Source organism: Filicampus tigris, chromosome 19 (genome assembly GCF_054856515.1).
Source record: "Filicampus tigris isolate MCC_2025a chromosome 19, RoL_Ftig_1.0, whole genome shotgun sequence".
Lineage (NCBI taxonomy): Eukaryota > Metazoa > Chordata > Actinopteri > Syngnathiformes > Syngnathidae > Filicampus > Filicampus tigris.
In genome coordinates this window covers 11,472,213-11,492,109 of record NC_141235.1, presented here as the reverse complement: position 1 = coordinate 11,492,109, position 19,897 = coordinate 11,472,213, and the positions used below count along the sequence as shown (strand labels likewise).

General features: G+C 43.2%; 1 protein-coding gene across 2 annotated transcripts; it reads left to right on the top strand.

Moving 5' to 3' along the window:
* The first annotated feature begins 2,775 nt into the window (after window positions 1-2,775).
* On the top strand, window positions 2,776-19,214 carry foxk2a (forkhead box K2a). Of its 2 annotated transcripts, XM_086017260.1 has the most exons (10): window positions 2,788-3,275; window positions 4,634-4,828; window positions 4,915-5,056; window positions 5,292-5,438; window positions 7,304-7,497; window positions 7,588-7,793; window positions 9,377-9,634; window positions 9,733-9,927; window positions 12,440-12,642; window positions 18,978-19,214. In XM_086017260.1, exons 1-10 carry the CDS (start codon window positions 2,980-2,982, stop codon window positions 19,005-19,007), a joined length of 1,866 nt encoding a protein of 621 aa, XP_085873386.1. In that variant the 5' UTR covers window positions 2,788-2,979; the 3' UTR covers window positions 19,008-19,214. The 2 variants fall into 2 exon arrangements, with proteins under 2 accessions (XP_085873385.1, XP_085873386.1); XM_086017259.1 differs by lacking the exon at window positions 18,978-19,214 and having other exon boundaries at window positions 2,776-3,275; window positions 12,440-13,946.
* Window positions 19,215-19,897: the final 683 nt, after the last annotated feature.

Below are 19,897 nucleotides of genomic sequence, written 5' to 3'. Positions count from 1 at the left end.
TGATGGGCTGAATTATAGTTTTGGTTTCTAGTGGGCCGTTATGACTGTGAAATCAATATAAATGTTATATGTCCGATTATTACAAATACAGTACACAAGTGCCCCGGCATTTTATTATTATATATAATATTAACAACAAATTGAATTTGAAATCAGAAGTCATGGTAAAATGATTGTTCAATTAATGTCAAGAATGCATTTGGTGGGGGAAAAGTACTTGTATTATCTGTTTAAAGTCAAGGAAAATGTAATTTCGGTATAGATGATCTACCAAAGAAAAAAGAACAAATACATTTTGCAAGAAACATCAAGTAAACACTTGACTTGCTTTATTGGGCCACATAAAATGATGAGGCGGGCCAAGTCTGGCCCCTGGGCCTTGAGTGTGGCCTCAGGGGTCACATAAATTTGCAACCTGCACCGTCCAGTAAAAACATGAAAACATTTAATCATTTATGTGGTATTTTTTTAAGCAGTTGTGACATAGCCGAAGATCACATCCAATGTTATTACCAGTTCATCCAACAATCAGGTAATTTCAAAGTCTTCACAAACATTTTCTTCTAGCTGAAGATAAGAGTGCATCAAACAAATACAGTAGTCTATTATCTATATAGTCTCTCATAATAGTCCATGCTATCGGGGCATTGCATCAGAACGATAGCCTAAACCCATAAAAAGCTACAAAAATGCGTGAAAACTGCAGTAGAGTACTGTGCACATTTAAGCACTTCAGACATCATTGCATGACCATGAAAGGCCAGCAGAGGGCAGCTCTGCCTTAACATTCCACTCCAGCCATGGTTATGGTAGTAAAGTACTGACCACACACGATTACTGTGTTATCTTAAAATATTTTCTAGATTATACAATGCCGAGGCGTGCCCAATTAAATACTATTATTATTATTATTATTATTATCAATAGTCTAATACCACGATGAGTGTGGTGCGTCTAACCATTGACGTTCTGTGTGAATAATTTAGATAGTGTACGTTGAATTCTCCATCTTTGAAACGCTCCATTCGTACTGAACAGAATACGCCTGGTGACGTCATCAACTGTGAACACGTGTGACATGGTTCGTGTGTTTTCATGTTGCGACGCGGCTTCCTGAATACCTGCGGATGTTGTGCGCGCACGTGAAGGGTGTCAATGTCACTGTGTCAAACTTTTTTTTTTTAAATGGTCCTGTATCCGTAGTTGTCTCAAAACCGTTTGCTAGTGTGAAAGCGACCCCCACGCGCACGCGCACACACGTACGTTGTCGGTATGGTTACGTAGTGGACTACAGTTTGTAAACTAAACAACTGCAAGGAATTCCCGGTAGGAGTTTAAAGGGGAACCGGACTCAGTCGGAATGAAATGTTGGACTAGTTTGTATTTATTTATTGTATAGCGTCGATTTACAGTTATCCTTCTGAATAACATGTAAACAAGATTTACTTTTTTAATATTTATACCATAAATGTTTTAAAATAACAGAATGCTGCAGCATATACTACATATTTCCGGGGTGGTAAATGTACTTACTTACAATATGTATTCAAATAGAAGAATGGATACTTGTGTACGAAAAAAAAAATACTCAAGTAGAAATACAATTGCGGATTCAACTCCTTGACTTAGGTACAAAAATGCACATTATCTTCTATCATTAAGTACAGTCACAAACATTTCAGGCCAGGATCAGGCAAGGAATGGAGAATTGTGAGCAACAGAATGTTTTTGTGCCAAGAAAGAACATCACTCATGCCATATTTGCACTGAGAATGCTGATTGAGAAGTACTTTGTATGTAGGTTGTAGGGTCTGTCGAAGGCCCTGCATTGTGTCTTGACAGGGTGCCAAGGGAGGAGGCTGTGGTAGGCCACTGATGAAATCCGGGACATGTTTGAGAACAGTAAGACAGTTGTGAGGTGTGCTGTTGGAGTGACAGAAGACTTTGTGGTGGAGATGGAACTGCTTCAATGATCACCTCTGAGACCCTTTTTGTTTGCTATGGAGATGGACGGACTGGCAGATGAGATCAGATGGGAGTCTTGGTGGTTTGAAGATGACGCTGTGAAGTGCCCAGTAAGATCTGCTGTTTAGACCAATGGGAAGTTTTAGAGGTGAGCTAACGTGAATGTAAATGTTTATAGGATGGTAGTGAGACCAGTCACTGTTGTATGGTTTGGAGATGCTAGCAATGACCCAGAAGGAGGTGGCAGAACTGAAGATGCCAAGATTCTCAAGCTGCCAACTAGGAGGCAAAGAGGACCTCCAAAGAGGATATCTGTGGATGTGATAATGGAAGACTTTCAGATATGGTTTCTGGAGTTAGCACAGAGGACGCAGAAGACTGAGAGAGACGGAAGAGGGTGATTTGCTGTAGTGAATGAAATGACACTGTATCCAGATGATTGAATATTCGAGTCGGTATTTAAGAGGTTAATGAGTACTGTATGATATATAATGTGGATAGACTTCTTCCTGCCATGTTTCCCTGTGATGTTTTGGCATAGGTTTTACGGACACGCTAGGCATACAGAAGACAAAGGCTTGAAGCCATTTCCAATCCCCTCCATCACACCGCAGTGCCGAGTCTTCCACCCTTCCATTCATCTGCGTGTCAGTCTGCAGCGCAACCTAGCACACATGGCTTCGGCTATTTTTATTGTGGTTGCAATTGGTAAACACAACAGCAATGCCGACCCAGGCTCGCTTTTCATTGGTTCCATAGTACGTCAATCACGGTACTTCCGCCCGTTTGGCCGCTTTTGATTGGACCCAGTGCTTCTTTTTTTTTTCTCTCTCCTTCGCGGCGGTGGGTCGGAGCCGCCGTAACCCCGGTCTGGCACGTTCCTTGCTATCCGAACGTTGTAAAATTGGGCCCAATCTTTTTCCAAAAACTCAAGCAACCTCATCACTTTACCGCATCTATCTGGACGTTTTTGCCTCAAACACTACTCTAAATACCCACCAGATACCTCATAAGATGGCGGTGGTAAGCGGTATGTCGGGGTCGGCAGTAGCCCGGCTGGAGGGCCGAGAATTCGAGTATTTGATGAAGAAAAGGTCGGTGACCATTGGCCGGAACTCCTCGCAGGGCTCCGTGGACGTCAGCATGGGACACTCCAGCTTCATTTCCAGGCGGCACCTCGAGATTTTCACGGCGAGCGAAGATGGTACCGGCACGGGGGAATTCTACCTCCGATGCCTTGGGAAAAATGGGGTTTTTGTGGATGGGGTGTTCCAGAGAAGAGGAGCTCCACCTCTGCAGCTTCCACGAATGTAAGATGATTGAATTAGCGCGCTTGAACCTACGACATGTCGTGCAGTACGGTGTCCTGTGTTGTTGTTTTGTTGTCCGGCAGCGGTGTTGCACGTGCTGTGTCAAGGAACGCTCAGGGTTTGTGTTGCGATAACGTCACGCCAAACCTCCATGCCAGAAATGCATGTGGAATAATGTTTGTACCTTTAGCCGATCAAATAACTTAAAGAGCCTTGTTGATTCCAAAATTCGAATGTTTTTTCAATTTGGTCTTATCCGGCGTGTATATTTTCACCATGCACCGACACACGGATACGTTACACCTAAAACAATTAGCACACTTGCGTCTTCATTTACGGTCATCTAATTTTGTATAAGGCACAATTTTACGTAATTGTGATTTATTTTAATTTAACTGGCTTGTTTGTTGTATGCCGAGTTGAAGAGAAGGGTCTCATGTTATTCACATGACCTCGAATTGAAGTGAAACCGTTAATAGGCCAAGATTCATCTGGAACTTTCCTTAAAGTGGGTCAATTTTGTATGGGTTACCACTCAAGCTACATGCTAGCCACACGAGCATGCTAGGAAGCTACATTCGCGTGTTGCCAAAACATTCACGTATGACAGTGTGTAAGCGGACAAAATGGCGATGCAGTTTTTGTTGTATTTCCGAAGCTAAACATTTTTACATGAAACGGTGGCTTAATGGGCTCGCCAGTGTTTAGTAGTTAAATCCTTATTGTAGCTAATTTGATCTGGCGGTCAAACTTTGCCTCATGTTTCCAGTCAGTGTGTTTCAACGCCCCAGTCTTGTCGCAGCCCAAAACATTAAGTAGCCTATGCAAACTCAAAACTTCAATTATATTGTGCTTTAATTACTATATTCCATGGGGCCCGGGAAGCATTAGACCCAGTCTAACTGGATTACAAATAAATCGTGAAGATATTACATAGTGATCTTCATTAATCTAGAACACAGGTGTTAAAGTCAAGGCCCGGGGGCCAGATCCGGACCGCAACCTAATTTTAAGTGTTCTGCAAAGTCAAATCATGTGCGTCTACTTTACGTTTCTTGCTAATTGTTTTCACTTTTAACAACACTGAGATATGAGATACTGCAATATGCACTACAATTACTTACCAGCTTCTAATTTAAAAAATAGCTATCCATCAATTTGTTGTGTATATGTGATCATATAATGCGATAATACATTTATATGGTTCACAGTCAACTGCCCTTCGAGGGACACAATAACTACGATGTGGACCCTGACAAAAAATGAGTTTGACACCCCTGATCTAGAAGTAGGAATATTGATTTCAATGGTTTGCATGTATTTTGACAAAACGCTTGTTTGTGTGTGTTTGTTTTCAGATGTTGCTTCCGATTCCCAAGCACAAGTATAAAAATCACATTCACTGCACTTTTAAGTGACAAAAAGGAGCAGAGGAACGTGCCCGAATCACCGGTCAAGTCCGTACAACCTCAAATTTCCCCACTTACCATCAACATTCCGGACAATATTGCCCACCTTATGAGCCCGCTGCCTTCACCCACAGGCACCATAAGGTCAGTCACAGTGGTGGTTTCATTGCTTGTGTAACTTGATTTGCTATAAGAAGAAAAACAAATTAACATTTGTACCATTTTCATAGTGCTGCAAACTCCTGCCCATCAAGTCCAAGGGGGGCAGGCCTGTCTAGCTATCGCAGCGGCCGGGTCCTGGCCTCAGACCTTATAGCGGATAACTCCCAGTCAGAAAATGACAAGGAGGCATCGGGTGAAGACAGCCCAAAGGTGAGTGGTATTGCGGTACTGAGAATTATATTTTGTACAATAAAGGCTGTAAAATTCTGAGAACCTTTAATGTGCTCAGAACGTCCTTGGTTAGTCATTGAAGTCTAAAAATTGCCCAACACTCTCTTCAGGGTAGACTTTGGAATACAGAACTCGATTGAACTTTTGTGTGTGTGAGCAATTGTTGTTTTTAGCTCTCTTTAGTTTTTCTCTCACATGTCTTTGTTCTCTGCAGGATGACTCCAAACCACCATATTCATACGCACAACTGATAGTCCAAGCCATTACCATGGCCCCAGATAAACAACTGACACTGAATGGAATATACACCCACATCACAAAGAATTACCCCTACTACAGAACAGCTGATAAAGGCTGGCAGGTCAGTGTTACTCTCACTTCATTGGCAATGTTTTGTTTCTTATTCATCTTATCACCAATCAAATTACTGCAGTGGTGACCACACTTTTTCCACCATGTGACCAACTTTGAACATGAGCTGCCTACTTCAAAACTGATTTTATTTATAAATCAAGTATTCTCCATGTTCACAATCCAAAACGGTAGTGTGCCTTGCGTTCTTGCATGAACCCATACAAGCAATGTTCCCTCTAAGCTGCGTGCGTGAGCAACTGCGTACCAATCTCTCCGTGCGCAGCGAATATATGCAGCCCATAGATTGGCAATTTCTCTTAATGCTATGTGATCTACCCACCATAACTTCACAATCGACCCGTAGGTCACAATTAATATGAAGTAATGCCATGCCAGTAATGGGGAATAGGAACTGAGCCAAATACATTTTGGGTGATACCATTGATTTATTTTTATGTTCAATTCTACCTCACATAAATATTATTAGGCATTGCGGGATAACTCCTGACTTTTTTTTTTTGACCACATCAACATTTATTAGTATATTGTTCAATTCCCGTTGCATAATTTTTGTTTTATTTTCATTTCAGAAAAAAAAAATGAAATTGCTGAACAACTATTTTGTCCCTGGGCCGGACCGGTCGGACCCTCCGGCCCAGCCGGATGCCCATTTTTGGGGCGGAGGGGTGGGGGGTGACAAATTTAAAAAAATGGCTGCACTAAGCATGGCCGGAAGTGGATTTTAGTCCGGCCCACTAATCGGCCCTCATGCGTTTGACGTGGTCGCGAGGCGGCCAAATTTAATCTCAGTCTACTCGGTGAAAGGCTTCTTTTTAGTCTTCTTTCTGCTCCCGCGTCGGCGCGAGCGACAACTGCCGCATTGATTCACGTGACCGACGCATTGTGCTGTTGGCGACAGGTCTCTAGTCATCTCGGTCCCTTTATGGTTGTGGCAGGCACGATATCCATTGTTGTCGCTGTCTTTTTGAAGCGACGCCCCCCGACTTGTTTCAAAACTTGTATCCATGAGTATATTCAAGCTGCGCGCAGCACTGACTCAAGGATGACGCTGGCACATCAAGGTGGACTTCATGCACTTCATCTGGCGTTTTCCCTACTTCCGGAAATATGCCGTAACAAACCTTCTGCGTATTGTGGTTTGCTTGTATGCTTTTATTTTGAAGGCCGTGAAGGAGGGGAAGTGTGCAAAATAAATAACTTGTTGACGCGACTTCTGTTGGACCTAAATAATTGTACAATATGACAAAACCAACCCCGGGGCTCGCAATGGAAGTAATCACACACAGTTCAGTAAGTAGTAAAGTACTAGTGGCGCATTTTGAAGCGGGTTTGAAGCGTGTGCACAGCGGGTTTGAATAGTAAATTAGCCAGCTAATGATCCTTATAAAGCCTCTGCCGTTCGCATCTCTCCTGCGGCGGCGTCAAATCATGGCCACTTTTTTGGGGGGGTGGGGGGGGGGTGTTCATTTTTATGAATAAGGGCGGGGGGTCGCAGCAGGAAGGGTACCCGGGTCAAGGGTGGAGGGTCGCGGCCGGACCGGCAAAAAAGGGTCAAGTGCCCAGCTCTGCTATTTTGCTTAGAGGCAACTGTCTCATGCTCATGTCATACAAAGCACTCACCTTGGCGGCAGCTTTCACAGCACGGTGACAAAAGTCCCAAGATCAGACGCAAATTTGTGCGTGAGTGTCATGTGGAAAGTGTTCACAGTCTTCAGGTGACAAGCTTTGGCTATGAACATACACACCAGCTATAGAGGGTTCTTTTGGAGCGCCCAGGATCTTTTTAGAGACAAACATATTAATAAATATTAATATCAAATATATTAATTTGCATGCTGCATGTGTGTGCAGAACTCCATCCGCCACAACCTATCCCTGAACCGGTACTTCATCAAAGTAGCACGTTCTCAAGAGGAGCCCGGGAAAGGATCGTTCTGGAGGATTGACCCTGCTTCTGAAGGCAAACTCATAGAACAAGCCTTCAGGAAACGTAGGCCTCGGGGCGTGCCTTGCTTCAGGACCCCTGTAGGGCCCCTCTCTTCCAGGTACATTCCCGATCTGAACATGCTAATCTAGCGGCACTTTGTTTGACCACGTTCATTGATAGAAAAGTGTTTTGATCTCCCCTTTTCCAGGAGCGCTCCTGCTTCTCCCAATCACACAGGGGCGCTGTCGGCTCACTCCAGCGGCGTGCAGACCCCAGATAGCCTCTCCAGGGAAGGGTCCCCGGTCCCCATGGAACCAGAGCCAACCCCGCCACCAGCCCCCACACCACCGGCAACCGTCCAGCCTCCTAAACTTGCTGTTATCCAAGAGGCTCGCTTTACACAGAACTCGACTGGTAAGACAAAAAAAAAAAACATGAACTCATGTGCTATTTATGACATTAGGTCATGGGTTCTCCAATTTTTAAACCAAGTACCACCTAAAAAATGTTTTAAAAAAAACGAGCCATGACATCACAGTTGCTTAGGGCTCAGATAACAAGCAGCCATGATTCACCTTCAGAAAACAGGTGAGCCGCGATTGATTATTTGACCCCTGGGCAAACCGATTCCGATCACATGGAATATCTGTATATTTTTCTGTTTAATTATGGTGACTGCTATTATGCAATATTATCTGGGGGGGAAAAAACAGCCATATTATTGCCGTAATTTTGACAAAGATCTCTATATATTTTCAAAAGATGAAGAAATACAAAACCGTTGCTGGCACAATAAAACAATTACTCAGTCACAAAGATAATTGAAAAACTTAAATTTACCAGCTTTTAGTTACACAGTTTTTAACAGATCAAAATAATCAGCAGTCTCTAAAGACTTAATTATGCAAAAAGTCAAAAAAATAACATGCCACCTAAACATTGTATGGTTCAGAATATAATCAAAGTAGAAAAAATAGTCACATGCAGGCATCACTTGAATAAACTATTCAATGAGTTCCTAAATTGAAACGACTCAGGAACTTTATTGTCTTGTGCATAGACAAACTATCTTGTGCATTTGTCAACGAAAAAAAAATCTCTTTCAATCTCCCTGTGGCAATAATGCCGCTTATACTGCGCTGTGTCCACCTTGACTTTATTCAATGCAATGAGCCTCGTAAACTCACCATAGTCTCTCAATTGCTTGTTCTTCAAATGTCGGATTAAGTTGGTTGTGTTGAAACTTTTGGCCATGCTCCCCGCGCGAGGTACATGGCAGATACAGTATTACAAGACACAAACTTCACACACTCAAGACTCCCTAACGCAGCCGCGCCTCCGCTGCGAGCAGAGGGGAGAGACGCAGAGCGCGGCTGCGTTAGGGAGTCTTTCTGGCGGCGCGTTTCAATTGGAGTCAATGTAGCTCGTGCGGGCACGTAGTTTACATAAAAGTTAAATACAACTGAACTGTGCTTACAAATGAATTGTATATGCCAAGTAAAAATGTACTAGATTAAGAAACAAACAGTGACTGTATATATATAGCTGCAAACCTCACTCTTATGTTTGATTGTATTTTATTTGTTTTTAAATGGGTAATTCCTTCACTTATATTGAGCCTTTGTGTCAGTAGTGGTACTTATACCCCATACTGCAATTGATAAACATGCACAATCTAAGGAGATATAGTGCAAAAGCTTTTACAAAAACGAATGTCTCTGGCAGTATCAATCAGAACGGGGCATTGACATGTCTACGTGCAGGTTTCTAATATTGGATTGTGCTTGCTGAGTAAACAGTAAAAATAGCACTACTATAAAGTCCAAGTGCTAGTTGAGACTGAAAAAATGGCGCCGCTGCTGTATGCCCCGAGTGATTCCTTTCAATGGATTCCACACAAACCATCTTTTAATTAGCTATGATGCCCATCAAGTGTATAAACACAAAACCCAAAGTGTGTATCGATGACATCGCTCCCCAACCGTGTACGCCAACAGGTTCTCCACTCACGAACCAGCCCGTACTGATTGCCGTGCAGCGCCAGATGCCTCAGACGACCATGAAGCCTGTGACCTACGCCGTGGCCACGCCGGCCATCGTGACGACGACGGTCAGCCCCGCGCCCGTCATGCAAACGGTGCACGTCGTGCACCAGATCCCCACCGTCACCATGACGACCGTCGGCGCGCAGCCCGCTGCTACGCTGAAGCCGGACTCTCAGGAGAATGGAGGGGGGGAGCACCAAGAGATCAAAGGTGTGCCTGCTCGTAGTGTAGCCTGTCCCTTTTGTGTGTCAGGTGCCTGATGATAATGATGTCATCGTTTATTTATTTATTTATTTATTTTTGAATAGTGAAAGTGGAGCCGCTCCCATCCATCACAACCTCGTCTATAGGCGGAGTCGGTCGCATCATCCAGAGCTCTCAAGCAGCTCCCCTGACGACAGTAACCATCATGCAACAGGCTCCCCTGGGTCAGCACCAGCTTCCCATAAAGGCCATCACACAAAATGGCACTCACCTGGTCCCCATCAGTTCTGCTGGCACAGGTGTGACCCTCCCACATGTTCAGCCACCTGTGCTTTGGTTTCAAAACATAAGTGCTTTACATATACAGTTGAGTTGAGCCCGTCCTGCTGCTGCTGCATTCAATGTAGAGATAAAAGGGAAAGGTTCACATCACTAATCACCAAAATAATCACAATTACTCATATTTAAATATTACAATAAGAATGTCAAAATATATTCACAACTGCGTGAAACGGAAAATCAGTGGCTTTAAGGACTTTTTAAAAAATGTTAAACGGTTACTACCAAATTGAATTTTTGCACATATAAAGCCTTACAAAATTGAGTTAAAATGACAATAGTGCTCGGACTATTGTTGAAACAAGTAATATTTATAATTAGAGGCTTTGTTATTAAGCCAGTGCTTCTCAATTATTTTTTGTTACGCGCCCCAAGGAAGATGAAAATATTTCACTCCCCCCTCCCAACTCTCCGACGCAGCTGTAAATGGTATCATTTTTCTATATTCTTATTTGCTTATACAGGCAGTCCTCGAATTACGACGTACGTTTCGACTTTACCACTCCTGTGCCTCTTCCTCTATTCTTTTGTCCCCAGCACCATTGTGACTGTTTACATGCAGTCAATATTCGGTTTTAGGTCAAAATTACGATTTGTGAAACATTCTGAATATCCCGTTTACCAGAGCTGGGCATTTGACCCTTTTTTGTCGGTCCGGCCGCGACCCTCCACCCTGGACCTGGGTACCCTTCCACCCTTATTCATAAAAATTGCTCATTATTATTAGATGACTAGACTATGCATTTAATTATTGCCAAACTAGTTTGCTTTGCAGCAAGCAACGAGCTGCATCCTCTCTCTCCTCCTCTCTGTGGGGAACTGTATGTCATCGCAACATGTGACCGATCAGAGCAGCAACAATTCCTGATGGGTGCGTGGCATGTGTCACTCGCGCCGACGCGGGAGTAGAAAGAAGCCTAAAAAGAAGCCTTTCACCGAGTAGGCTGATATGAAATGTGGCCGCCTCGCAACCACGTCAAACGCATGTTTGGCCGATTAGTGGGCCGGACTAAAATCCACTTCCGGTCATGCTTAGTCCAGCCATTTTTTAAAAATTTGTCAGCCCCCACCCCCCGCCCCAAAAAAGGGGCATCCGGCTTGGCCGGAGGGTCCGACCTGATTGATTTACATGATTGATCAGACAGAGATGCTCCGGCATGAGAATAACCCACTGTGTCTCAAACGGACGTCATTTCCGCTTGTTACTTTCAACTGTCAATAAAACACTTGATATTCATGTCACTCACCACATGAATGAAGCAGCCGGTTTCCTCCTCGCTCCAAAAGTGCGCTTTTGTGCTGCGTCTCTGAACTTGTTTACCTCTGCTTGTGTATTTGCGATGGGTTTTGCGCCAAACAACGCACTTCTGCATATAAGCACTTCCTGTATTACAAAGACCAGCATTTCTTGCTTGAGTGTCTCAATCGTGTCTGTGCGCGCCGGCAGTATCTTTGCCTTTTTTCGCCCTCCTCTCCTTCTCCATCCACCTCTCAGCAGTAATGCTAAGTACGGCATCTTATATTTTTTTTAATGTATTTTCGTTTTTTATACCAAACATTTTGATGTAAATTTCGACTTCAACGGTGAAATCCAACATACGCCAAAATTCAGGTTACATCGCCAGTGTAGGAATGGAACTCGTTCGTAAATTGAGGACTGCCTGTATGTCCTTATTAACATTTAAAGAAAACAAAATAAAAATCTTGTGAATAATTGTATTAAGTGTTTTTAGTCCCTGCGCACACTCTGAGAGTGCCACTGCCACCTACTGTTGTGGATATGCAATTACACTTTATTCTATTACAGGGGGAAAAAAATCATCATATTAATCAGATAAAAATATTTTAGTGTTTTACCATTTAAACACAAATATAACATTGCAAATATTTAATTCTACAGTGCTGTAATTATTGGAATTGTGACGTCACTTAGACACAAGGTCAACGTTCTCGTTGCATATGTCATATTTTGCATAGAGTTCAACTTTGTTCATATCTCACTCGCGATCTTCATCTCTTCATTTCGCTTTTCCTGACTGTCCTCTCGCTGAAAACCAGCCTCTGCAGTTCTCGGGCTCTCTCTCTCTTTTATCACTCTCACCTTGCTTCTCTTCAGCTCTCTCAACACCATCATCTGGCTGTGTCTCAATTTCTGCCTCATTGTTATTCGTCTTTATGGTGGACAAGTAGGACGTAATTTGCGGTTTCTCTTCATTTGGAATTATTAAACAGAAAGCAGTAGTGTGGAATACACATTTCAGTGTTACAGCATTTCAATAACAAAACAAACGGCACACAGTTAAAAATGCAGATGTCATTTGTTTCTTGTATAAGTTTTAGCCAAGCAAGTGGCTGGAGGACCCCACCTCTGGTATTAACGATACTTGCTTGTCAAACTGTAATCTAAACCCTTTGAAATCTTGGCACCATTTATCATGCCTACTTGTTGTTATTTGTTTCCCTTCCAAGCAGCTGTTGCAAACCCTCTCCACCTTCTGGCCGCCCACGCATCGGCCTCCGCGTCCCTGCCCACCAAGAGGCAGAACGGTGAGCTTCAGGAGGCGCCCGCGTCCAAAAGAGCCAAGACGCAGGATGGCGACGAGGGGGAGGTGATGGCCGCGAACGGCAATAACAACAACGGCTCAGTCGCCGCTGATGGCGCCGGAGAAGCGGAGGTTAGTGAAACGGTGGGCAACCAGTAGCCCCTCCCCCCCCCCCCTCCCCTCTCCATATGCATCCTGAGCCCTGCCGTCGCCCGCATTGAGCCTCACGCCGTCCACACTCTGACCTCGTCACATTTACCGCTCATCACCTACGGCAAGGTGCCAAAAAGAGAAGCGATTACTAAAAGTGAATGTTCCAATCTCGTCCTTCCCCTTCCACATGGAATGAAAAATCCCAGCATTGTCGGCCTCTGAGCGGGAACCCCCTCTTGAAGCACAGGGAACCAGACTCCCAAATTCCAGCGGACTTTTGGGGACTGAAACATGCCAACAGCCTCACCACCAGGTTGCATTCTCAGCACTAAAAGTGTGTGGCGCAATCCAACATGAAGCCAAGCCAATATCAGCCACCAAGGGAAGCGCGTGTACGTGTGGACATTCCCATCTTCGGCAGCTAGCCTCCCTTGACCCAGTTGTGAGTAGATCGATATGCAGTATTCCATTGTGCAAATGTGTCTTTGGATCTCTTCATTTCTCCAAGGACCAGTGATGAATTAAGATAGAAAAAACTATAAGTGGGGTCTTGATGAACATTTAAACCATCACCTGATATTTTGAATTTTTTTGTTTTGTTTATGTATGTGAACTTTGTTCAGTGAAATGAATGTAGTCTTTTTTTTTTTCCTTTTCCTTTTTTTTTTTTTTAAACACTATCTAATATAGAGTGGATTCCCTACTGCTCATTCTTGCAAATGACATTTTGTTTTTCTACCACTGTACATGGACAAACGTTTATTCATATTTTACAAATGTCCAATGAGATGATTAAAAAAAAAGTATATTCCCATGCGTATTTGACCATATGCTTCATTGAGCTTGCATGTTAACAGATCTAGAGATATAATGTACTGATTATCTGAATATGGAACTGAAGAACGTTTAGACTGAATCTATGCTTCTTGATTCTGCTCAGTGCTGCACTTAGCCCTCTTTTTAGTTTTTTTTTTTTTTTTCTATTCAATTTTTTATCAATTGCGCTCAGTTACCCAACCCCCCCAGTGTTTACCTTTTTGTGTTAAGGTTGTGGCAGTCTCTTTATCGATGCTATTCTTCTGTTAACGAAACGTGTCGAATCATATTGTATTCTGTTACACAAGGAAAGACAAGTGATAGGTGTTTGTTCTGCTTCAGTGGGTAAATGCTTTTTTTATATATATATAAATATATATATATATATATATATATATATATATGACTTTATTTAAAACATCGCCTCTTAGTTTGTATTTCTTTGAGTAAAAATCTCTGCTTGGCTATTCTGCATTCACAATATCTGACTTTTTTTTTTTCTTGATACGTCTAAGCTCAAACTGGCAGGATGCATTTGAGTTGAATGGTAAGAGACGTTCCATGTGGTTTGATTAGGATTTTCCATGAAGCCCGTGTACGTCATCTACCTCCTCAGCCTTTATAAACCTGCTTACCTGTAATTACAGTTTTGGATCCAACTGCATATGTTCACATACACCATTCTCCCCCACTTGTTTTTTTTTTTTTTAATTTAATAGTTTAATCCTATTCATATTTTTACCCTTGAGCAGTCACCTTACTATGGTGGACTCATTTTGACTGTTACTGTAAAAATGGAAAACTGTTGACTTCCATTCAAAAAAAAAAAAAACTGTGAAAGTGCAGTAAACACTGTCAAGTCAACATGTATAATTTTTCATTATGCATTTTTTTCTTCAACTAATTGATGCATCTGTCCATGAGAAACTTAAAAATTAAACCAAATTTAGGTGTCATGACTTCATCTTCTCCAAATTCAAAGTGAACATCTACACTAAGGATCCCTTGTGAAACAATTATCGTAATTTGAAGGTAAGCAGAGAAAACTTATCAGGCATTCCTCATGCTGAATTTCATGAACCATCATGCTCCTCCATCTCCACTTCAACACGGTTGGATATCACAAGAAGGTAAATATTTGTCAGTGTGATACACCAAACTAGCTCTTCCACAGAACTTAAAATAACTGACACGGATTCTGACAGTGATCCAAACTGATGGATATGAAACTGAGTATGAATAATGCGAACAACTGCAGAACAAGGTTTGTTTATTTGAAGTAAACATTACTATTCAAATCATTTGCTTTGGCAGTCATTTTGAAAGTTCAAGGTCAAAGTTATCATTTTGCCTTTGAAAATTGCTTACTTAAATTGGCAATACAGGAAAACATACCGTACAATTAGACGATTTCCCAAATTGGACAATGTTCAACGTTTATTTGACTTTTCACAATAGGTTGACCACTTCATAATATTTGGTCATAGCGCTGTCATTTGAGGTTGGATGCATATCAAAGTTCTGCATACATGTTTGGATTCCTTGTGACAATACAAATAATTTGATATTCATATTGACCTATATGACCTTTGATGCCCGTAGTTTCAAGCTACAGATGGAAGCAAAGTCTCGGGCTTAGTTCTGCTGGATCTGAGCACTGTCTTCCATATAGTTGACCATGTAATCTTATTACTGAGGTTTGAACACTGGATGGGGCTCTCTGGTACAGCGCTAAACTGGTTTGAGTCCTATCTCAAGGACAGGATGTACTTTTATGAATTTGGTACATGGCTGTCACCTGTGGGGTTCCCCAGGTGTCGGTCCTCTGAACCTTGTTGTTTAATCTGTACATGCTTTCATTAAGACAGCTAATATGAAGCTACCCCAACTATGGAAATGTCACTCATATTTACATGTTACTGATGGTAGATGAAATTGGATTCATTCTGTCACTACATCAAACAGATCAGTGTGTAGATGTGAAATTTCTCCATCTAATTCCATTCTGAGGCAAAGTTGGTCTCCAGCAGGTTAGACTACTTGTCTGCTGTCTGCTCGTTGGGCTGTCTAAATAGGATATAAGACAACTGCAGTACATCCCGAATGCTGCTGCTCAAGTCTTGACTAGAACCTGGAAATACAAACATATGTGCTCAGGTGTGGTCAGGCCTGGTCCCGGTGCCAAAGACCCCCCACCCGAAGGAGCTCAACAGCTTCAGACCGGTGGCGCTGACGTCTCACCTGATGAAGACCCTGGAGAGACTGGTCCTTGTCCACCTGCGCCCCCTGGTGAGCTCCTCAATGGACCCACTCCAGTTCGCATACCAGCCTGGCATCAGTGTGGATGATGCCATCATCTACCTCCTCCACACTTCACTCTCCCACCTGGAGAAGGCGGGGAGCACTGTGAGGATCATGTTCTTTGATTTCTCCAGTGCTTTCAACACCATCCAGCCCACCCTACTGGGAGACAAGCTGGAGCGGGCGGGGGTGGCGCACCACCTCACCACATGGATCCAGGACTACCTCACAAACCGGCCACAGTATGTGAGGACACAGGACTGTGTGTCTGACGTGCTCCTCTGCAGCACGGGGGCCCCACAGGGAACTGTCTTGGCTCCCTTCCTGTTCACCCTCTACACCTCGGACTTCAACTACAACACCCCTACCTGTCACCTGCAGAAGTTCTCTGACGACTCTGCGATTGTCGGCCTCATCACAGGCGGAGATGATCGGGAGTACAGAGAACTTACTCAGGGTTTTGTGGATTGGTGCCAGCAGAACCGCCTCCTGATCAATGCGGGGAAATCCAAAGAAATGGTGGTGGATTTCGGTAGGCGCCAGCACTCTTCACCTGCACCAGTGAATATCCGGGGAACAGATGTTGAGAGAGTCTCAACTTACAAGTACCTGGGTGTTCATCTGAACAATAAACTGGACTGGTGCGACAACACAGACGCCCTCTATAGGAAGAGTCAGAGCAGACTCTTCCTACTCAGGAGACTGAGGTCTTTTGGGGTTCAGGGGACACTCCTCAGGAACTTTTATGACTCGGTGGTTGCATCGGTCATCTTCCAGGGAGCGGTCACCTGGGCAGGCGGCGTCTCGGCCCGGGACAAGAAGCGGCTGGACAAACTGGTCAAGAGGGCCCGGCTCTGTCCTGGGCTGCTCCCTGGCCTCTGTGGACTCGGTGGGGGACAGGAGGATGTTGGCCAAGCTGTCATCAATGCTGGGCAACCCGGACCACCCCCTCCAGGGCACCCTAACAGCACTCCACAGCACCTTCAGTGACAGACTGTTACACCCTCGCTGTGCAAAGGAGAGATTCCGCCGTTCCTTCTTGCCTGCTGCTGTCAGACTCTTTAACAAGAACATTGTGTAGTCTCTACAAACTGACGGTCATTAGTGCAATTGTGCAGTCCTGCACCTGAGCTCGTATCGTGCAATACCCAATATTCCCCACTACTGTAATACCGTGCAATACTCAACATTCCCCACTACTGTTAGTCTAGTTTTATTTTTATCCAATGCTGTTCCTTACATTTCACTACAGCACTGCAGCACTGTCACTTAGAGTATTTTTTCCTCTGTACTATGTACAGGCCGAAATGAGTGTTCCTCATATTTTTTATGTAGATGTAGGTTGGTGTGTATACACATGTGTATATACACATGTTACTGCGTATATCTACATAGGTTTGATTCTAAATGTTTGCCGTCAATGTTATACATTAATGGCCACATTATGCCGCCGCCCCTGTGTGACCTATATCTTTGCTACTGTAACAATGAAAATTTCCCCACTGTGGGATCAATAAAGGCATTCTTATTCTTCTTATTCTTATTGGTCATTGGATATTATGTTTGGAAGCAGATGTGAAAAATGGGGAACAAAAGGACTCATTTGATTTTCATTTTATAATACAAATACAGCTTAATTTTCTATTTTGTTGTCTGGAACGAGTAAGGGAAAGTCTAAAACAGAAGTCCAATACAGCACGTGACACAAATCGAAATACGGTTCGTATATCTTTAGATTCCCAGAAGTTGTCACCGAAAGCATTTCTCCTAGTGACCAGGAGATGGCGACAGCGAAGCGCCTAAAGACGACATCGTGAACTTTTTTGTAACCTGGAATAAATAGTTGGTATCCTCTACCATATCCCACAATCCCATGCGGCGGGGCGTGCTTCAAATGCAGCTACTGAATGTAAACATTTTGATAGTTTACGCGACTACAAGTTTTAAGTGACTTTTAACAATTTGTAGCGATGGAGAAGTAAACTTAAACTTTAGACAGGCAGGCGAGTGTGCGGGAAATTGCGTGTGATTGGAGATTTGGATCCTTAGAAACGTCAACAGGAAAACTGGATTACTGACCAGAGGTATTATATCGACCTTGTCAAATATGTATGTACAATACACAAGTTTGTGTACAATAGTCAAAGGGTAGTAGTCATCTGAATTCAGGCAAATTAACGTGTTCTCATCGATCTCCTACATTCAAGATTATCTCAGGGCAGGGCATTTTTCAACCACTTCTACAAGTAAGACGCTAACGTTCTTACGTAATTCAGGTTGTTTAATTGTCACTCCAAGCTGTTGTTCCACGCAACATTGGCGTGTAAAACAAGTGATGACACAACGCACGTCCGCTAGCTAAATGCTATACATACAGGAAAAGGCAGATATGCTGACCAAAATTAGCACCGATGTTACGGTAAATAAACCTTTAAACAACCAGCACGCAGGGAGTAGTCCAGGGTGTTGTATTGCTATCTTCTTCTGTTTATTATGATTATTACATCGTTACTATTAACGAGGACACGGGAAACAACAGTACATCTGCGTTTAAATGTGAAGCTATATTCAGAATGCTGAACGACTGCGCTGTGCGTGCATTGTAACCATGGCAACAGCTAGCGGTGAACTAGAAGTGGAAAGATTTTTTTCCGTCGATCGCTTTCCATTTGGGTGGGCGTCAAAACCCTGGTTTGTAATGATTTTCCGAAGGCGAACGAAACCTTTTCGTCACTAACAGAAGCAGATTCGGCCTGGCAGGAGTTTAAGACTTGTTTTGTCAATATCAAAAGGATCGCAACAATTTTGGAGATTTTATGGACATTGCAATTTTCTTCTCCAGATGCGCACTTAAGGAGGAAAACGCTTAATGTCCATACAATAGTGAGGCGATTTGTTTTGATATTTTAAGCGATTTATGTGAGCCCAGGTTGAGATGTGCATGTGAATTTTGGTGGCGATTGGTCGTTAGTTTCTTCTCGTTAATCTTTTTTTTCACGCACAAACTGGTAAAGTTGGTTTGGATGTGGTGGTGTTTGGGTGTAGGGGTGGGTTCGATGAGGGTAGTATATCGGGAGTATTTTCCTGATGACACGTGATACTTTGGGGGGCCTGGGAAAGTCTTCCCAATTTTCTCCCCAATAGTATTAATAGTTATTATTAAATTTGATTTCATCATGTTTCGTTGTGTGTTGCAGGTCAAGGCTACAGACCTGTCGGACCAGTAACGACCCACCCACTCCGCCCATCCGACGAGACGATCCGACAAGACGAGAGACGCTTCTCAATCTCCCAATAGAGTTGCCTTTCTCGACAAAGCAAGAATTTTGAAACTAAAACACGAACTGTTTGTGACTGAAGCAGACAAGAAGACACTTGTGTGTTTAATTCAAGCACTTTATTTACGACCACCAATAAAGCAAAGTAACAAATTACACTGTCTCTTTGTCATGTTCGTCTTCAATTTCAAACCAAGTTGACTCTCTCCCGATGGATGACATCATGAAGTTAGTGGTAGTAAACACTGGTGGGGTGGGGGTTATTTGTTTGAGTGTCATCACACAGTCCACGTGGAATGTTAGCGGTGTAAGTGACCACTGCACGAGGGATGCCAACCCTCGCCCCAATTACATTTCCTTTTTTCATGTAACTGAGGATAAGCGGCTCGGGTAATGTCCGGATAGATGAATGTCTGGAAGACATCAGGAAACACTTTTCAACTGTTGACCACAATTCAATAAATACACAACAAAATTCCGAATTTTCTCCGTCAAGATGGCCGAGTGGTATAAGATGTAGCTTGGTGTTCCAGAGACTCGGGTTCGATCCTCACTCTTTGCGTCATTTACAAATTAATGGGAGGACAAAGCAAGAATCGAACCCGGTTCACCCGTAGACCAAACTATGTCACTAACCATTCGACCATGTCAGATCTTCTAGTGTTGTTCGAAATGTTATAGATATGTGCAGTAATACATTTGCGTTGTCGCCCTACTCGTATTTAGTATAGTAGTAGGGTCACATATGTTAACTCAGACAAAGTGGTAGTCGAGTGGTAAGGTTCCCCGTTCCTCCACAGACAACCCGGGTTCGAATCCCGGTAAGCATATATGGCAAT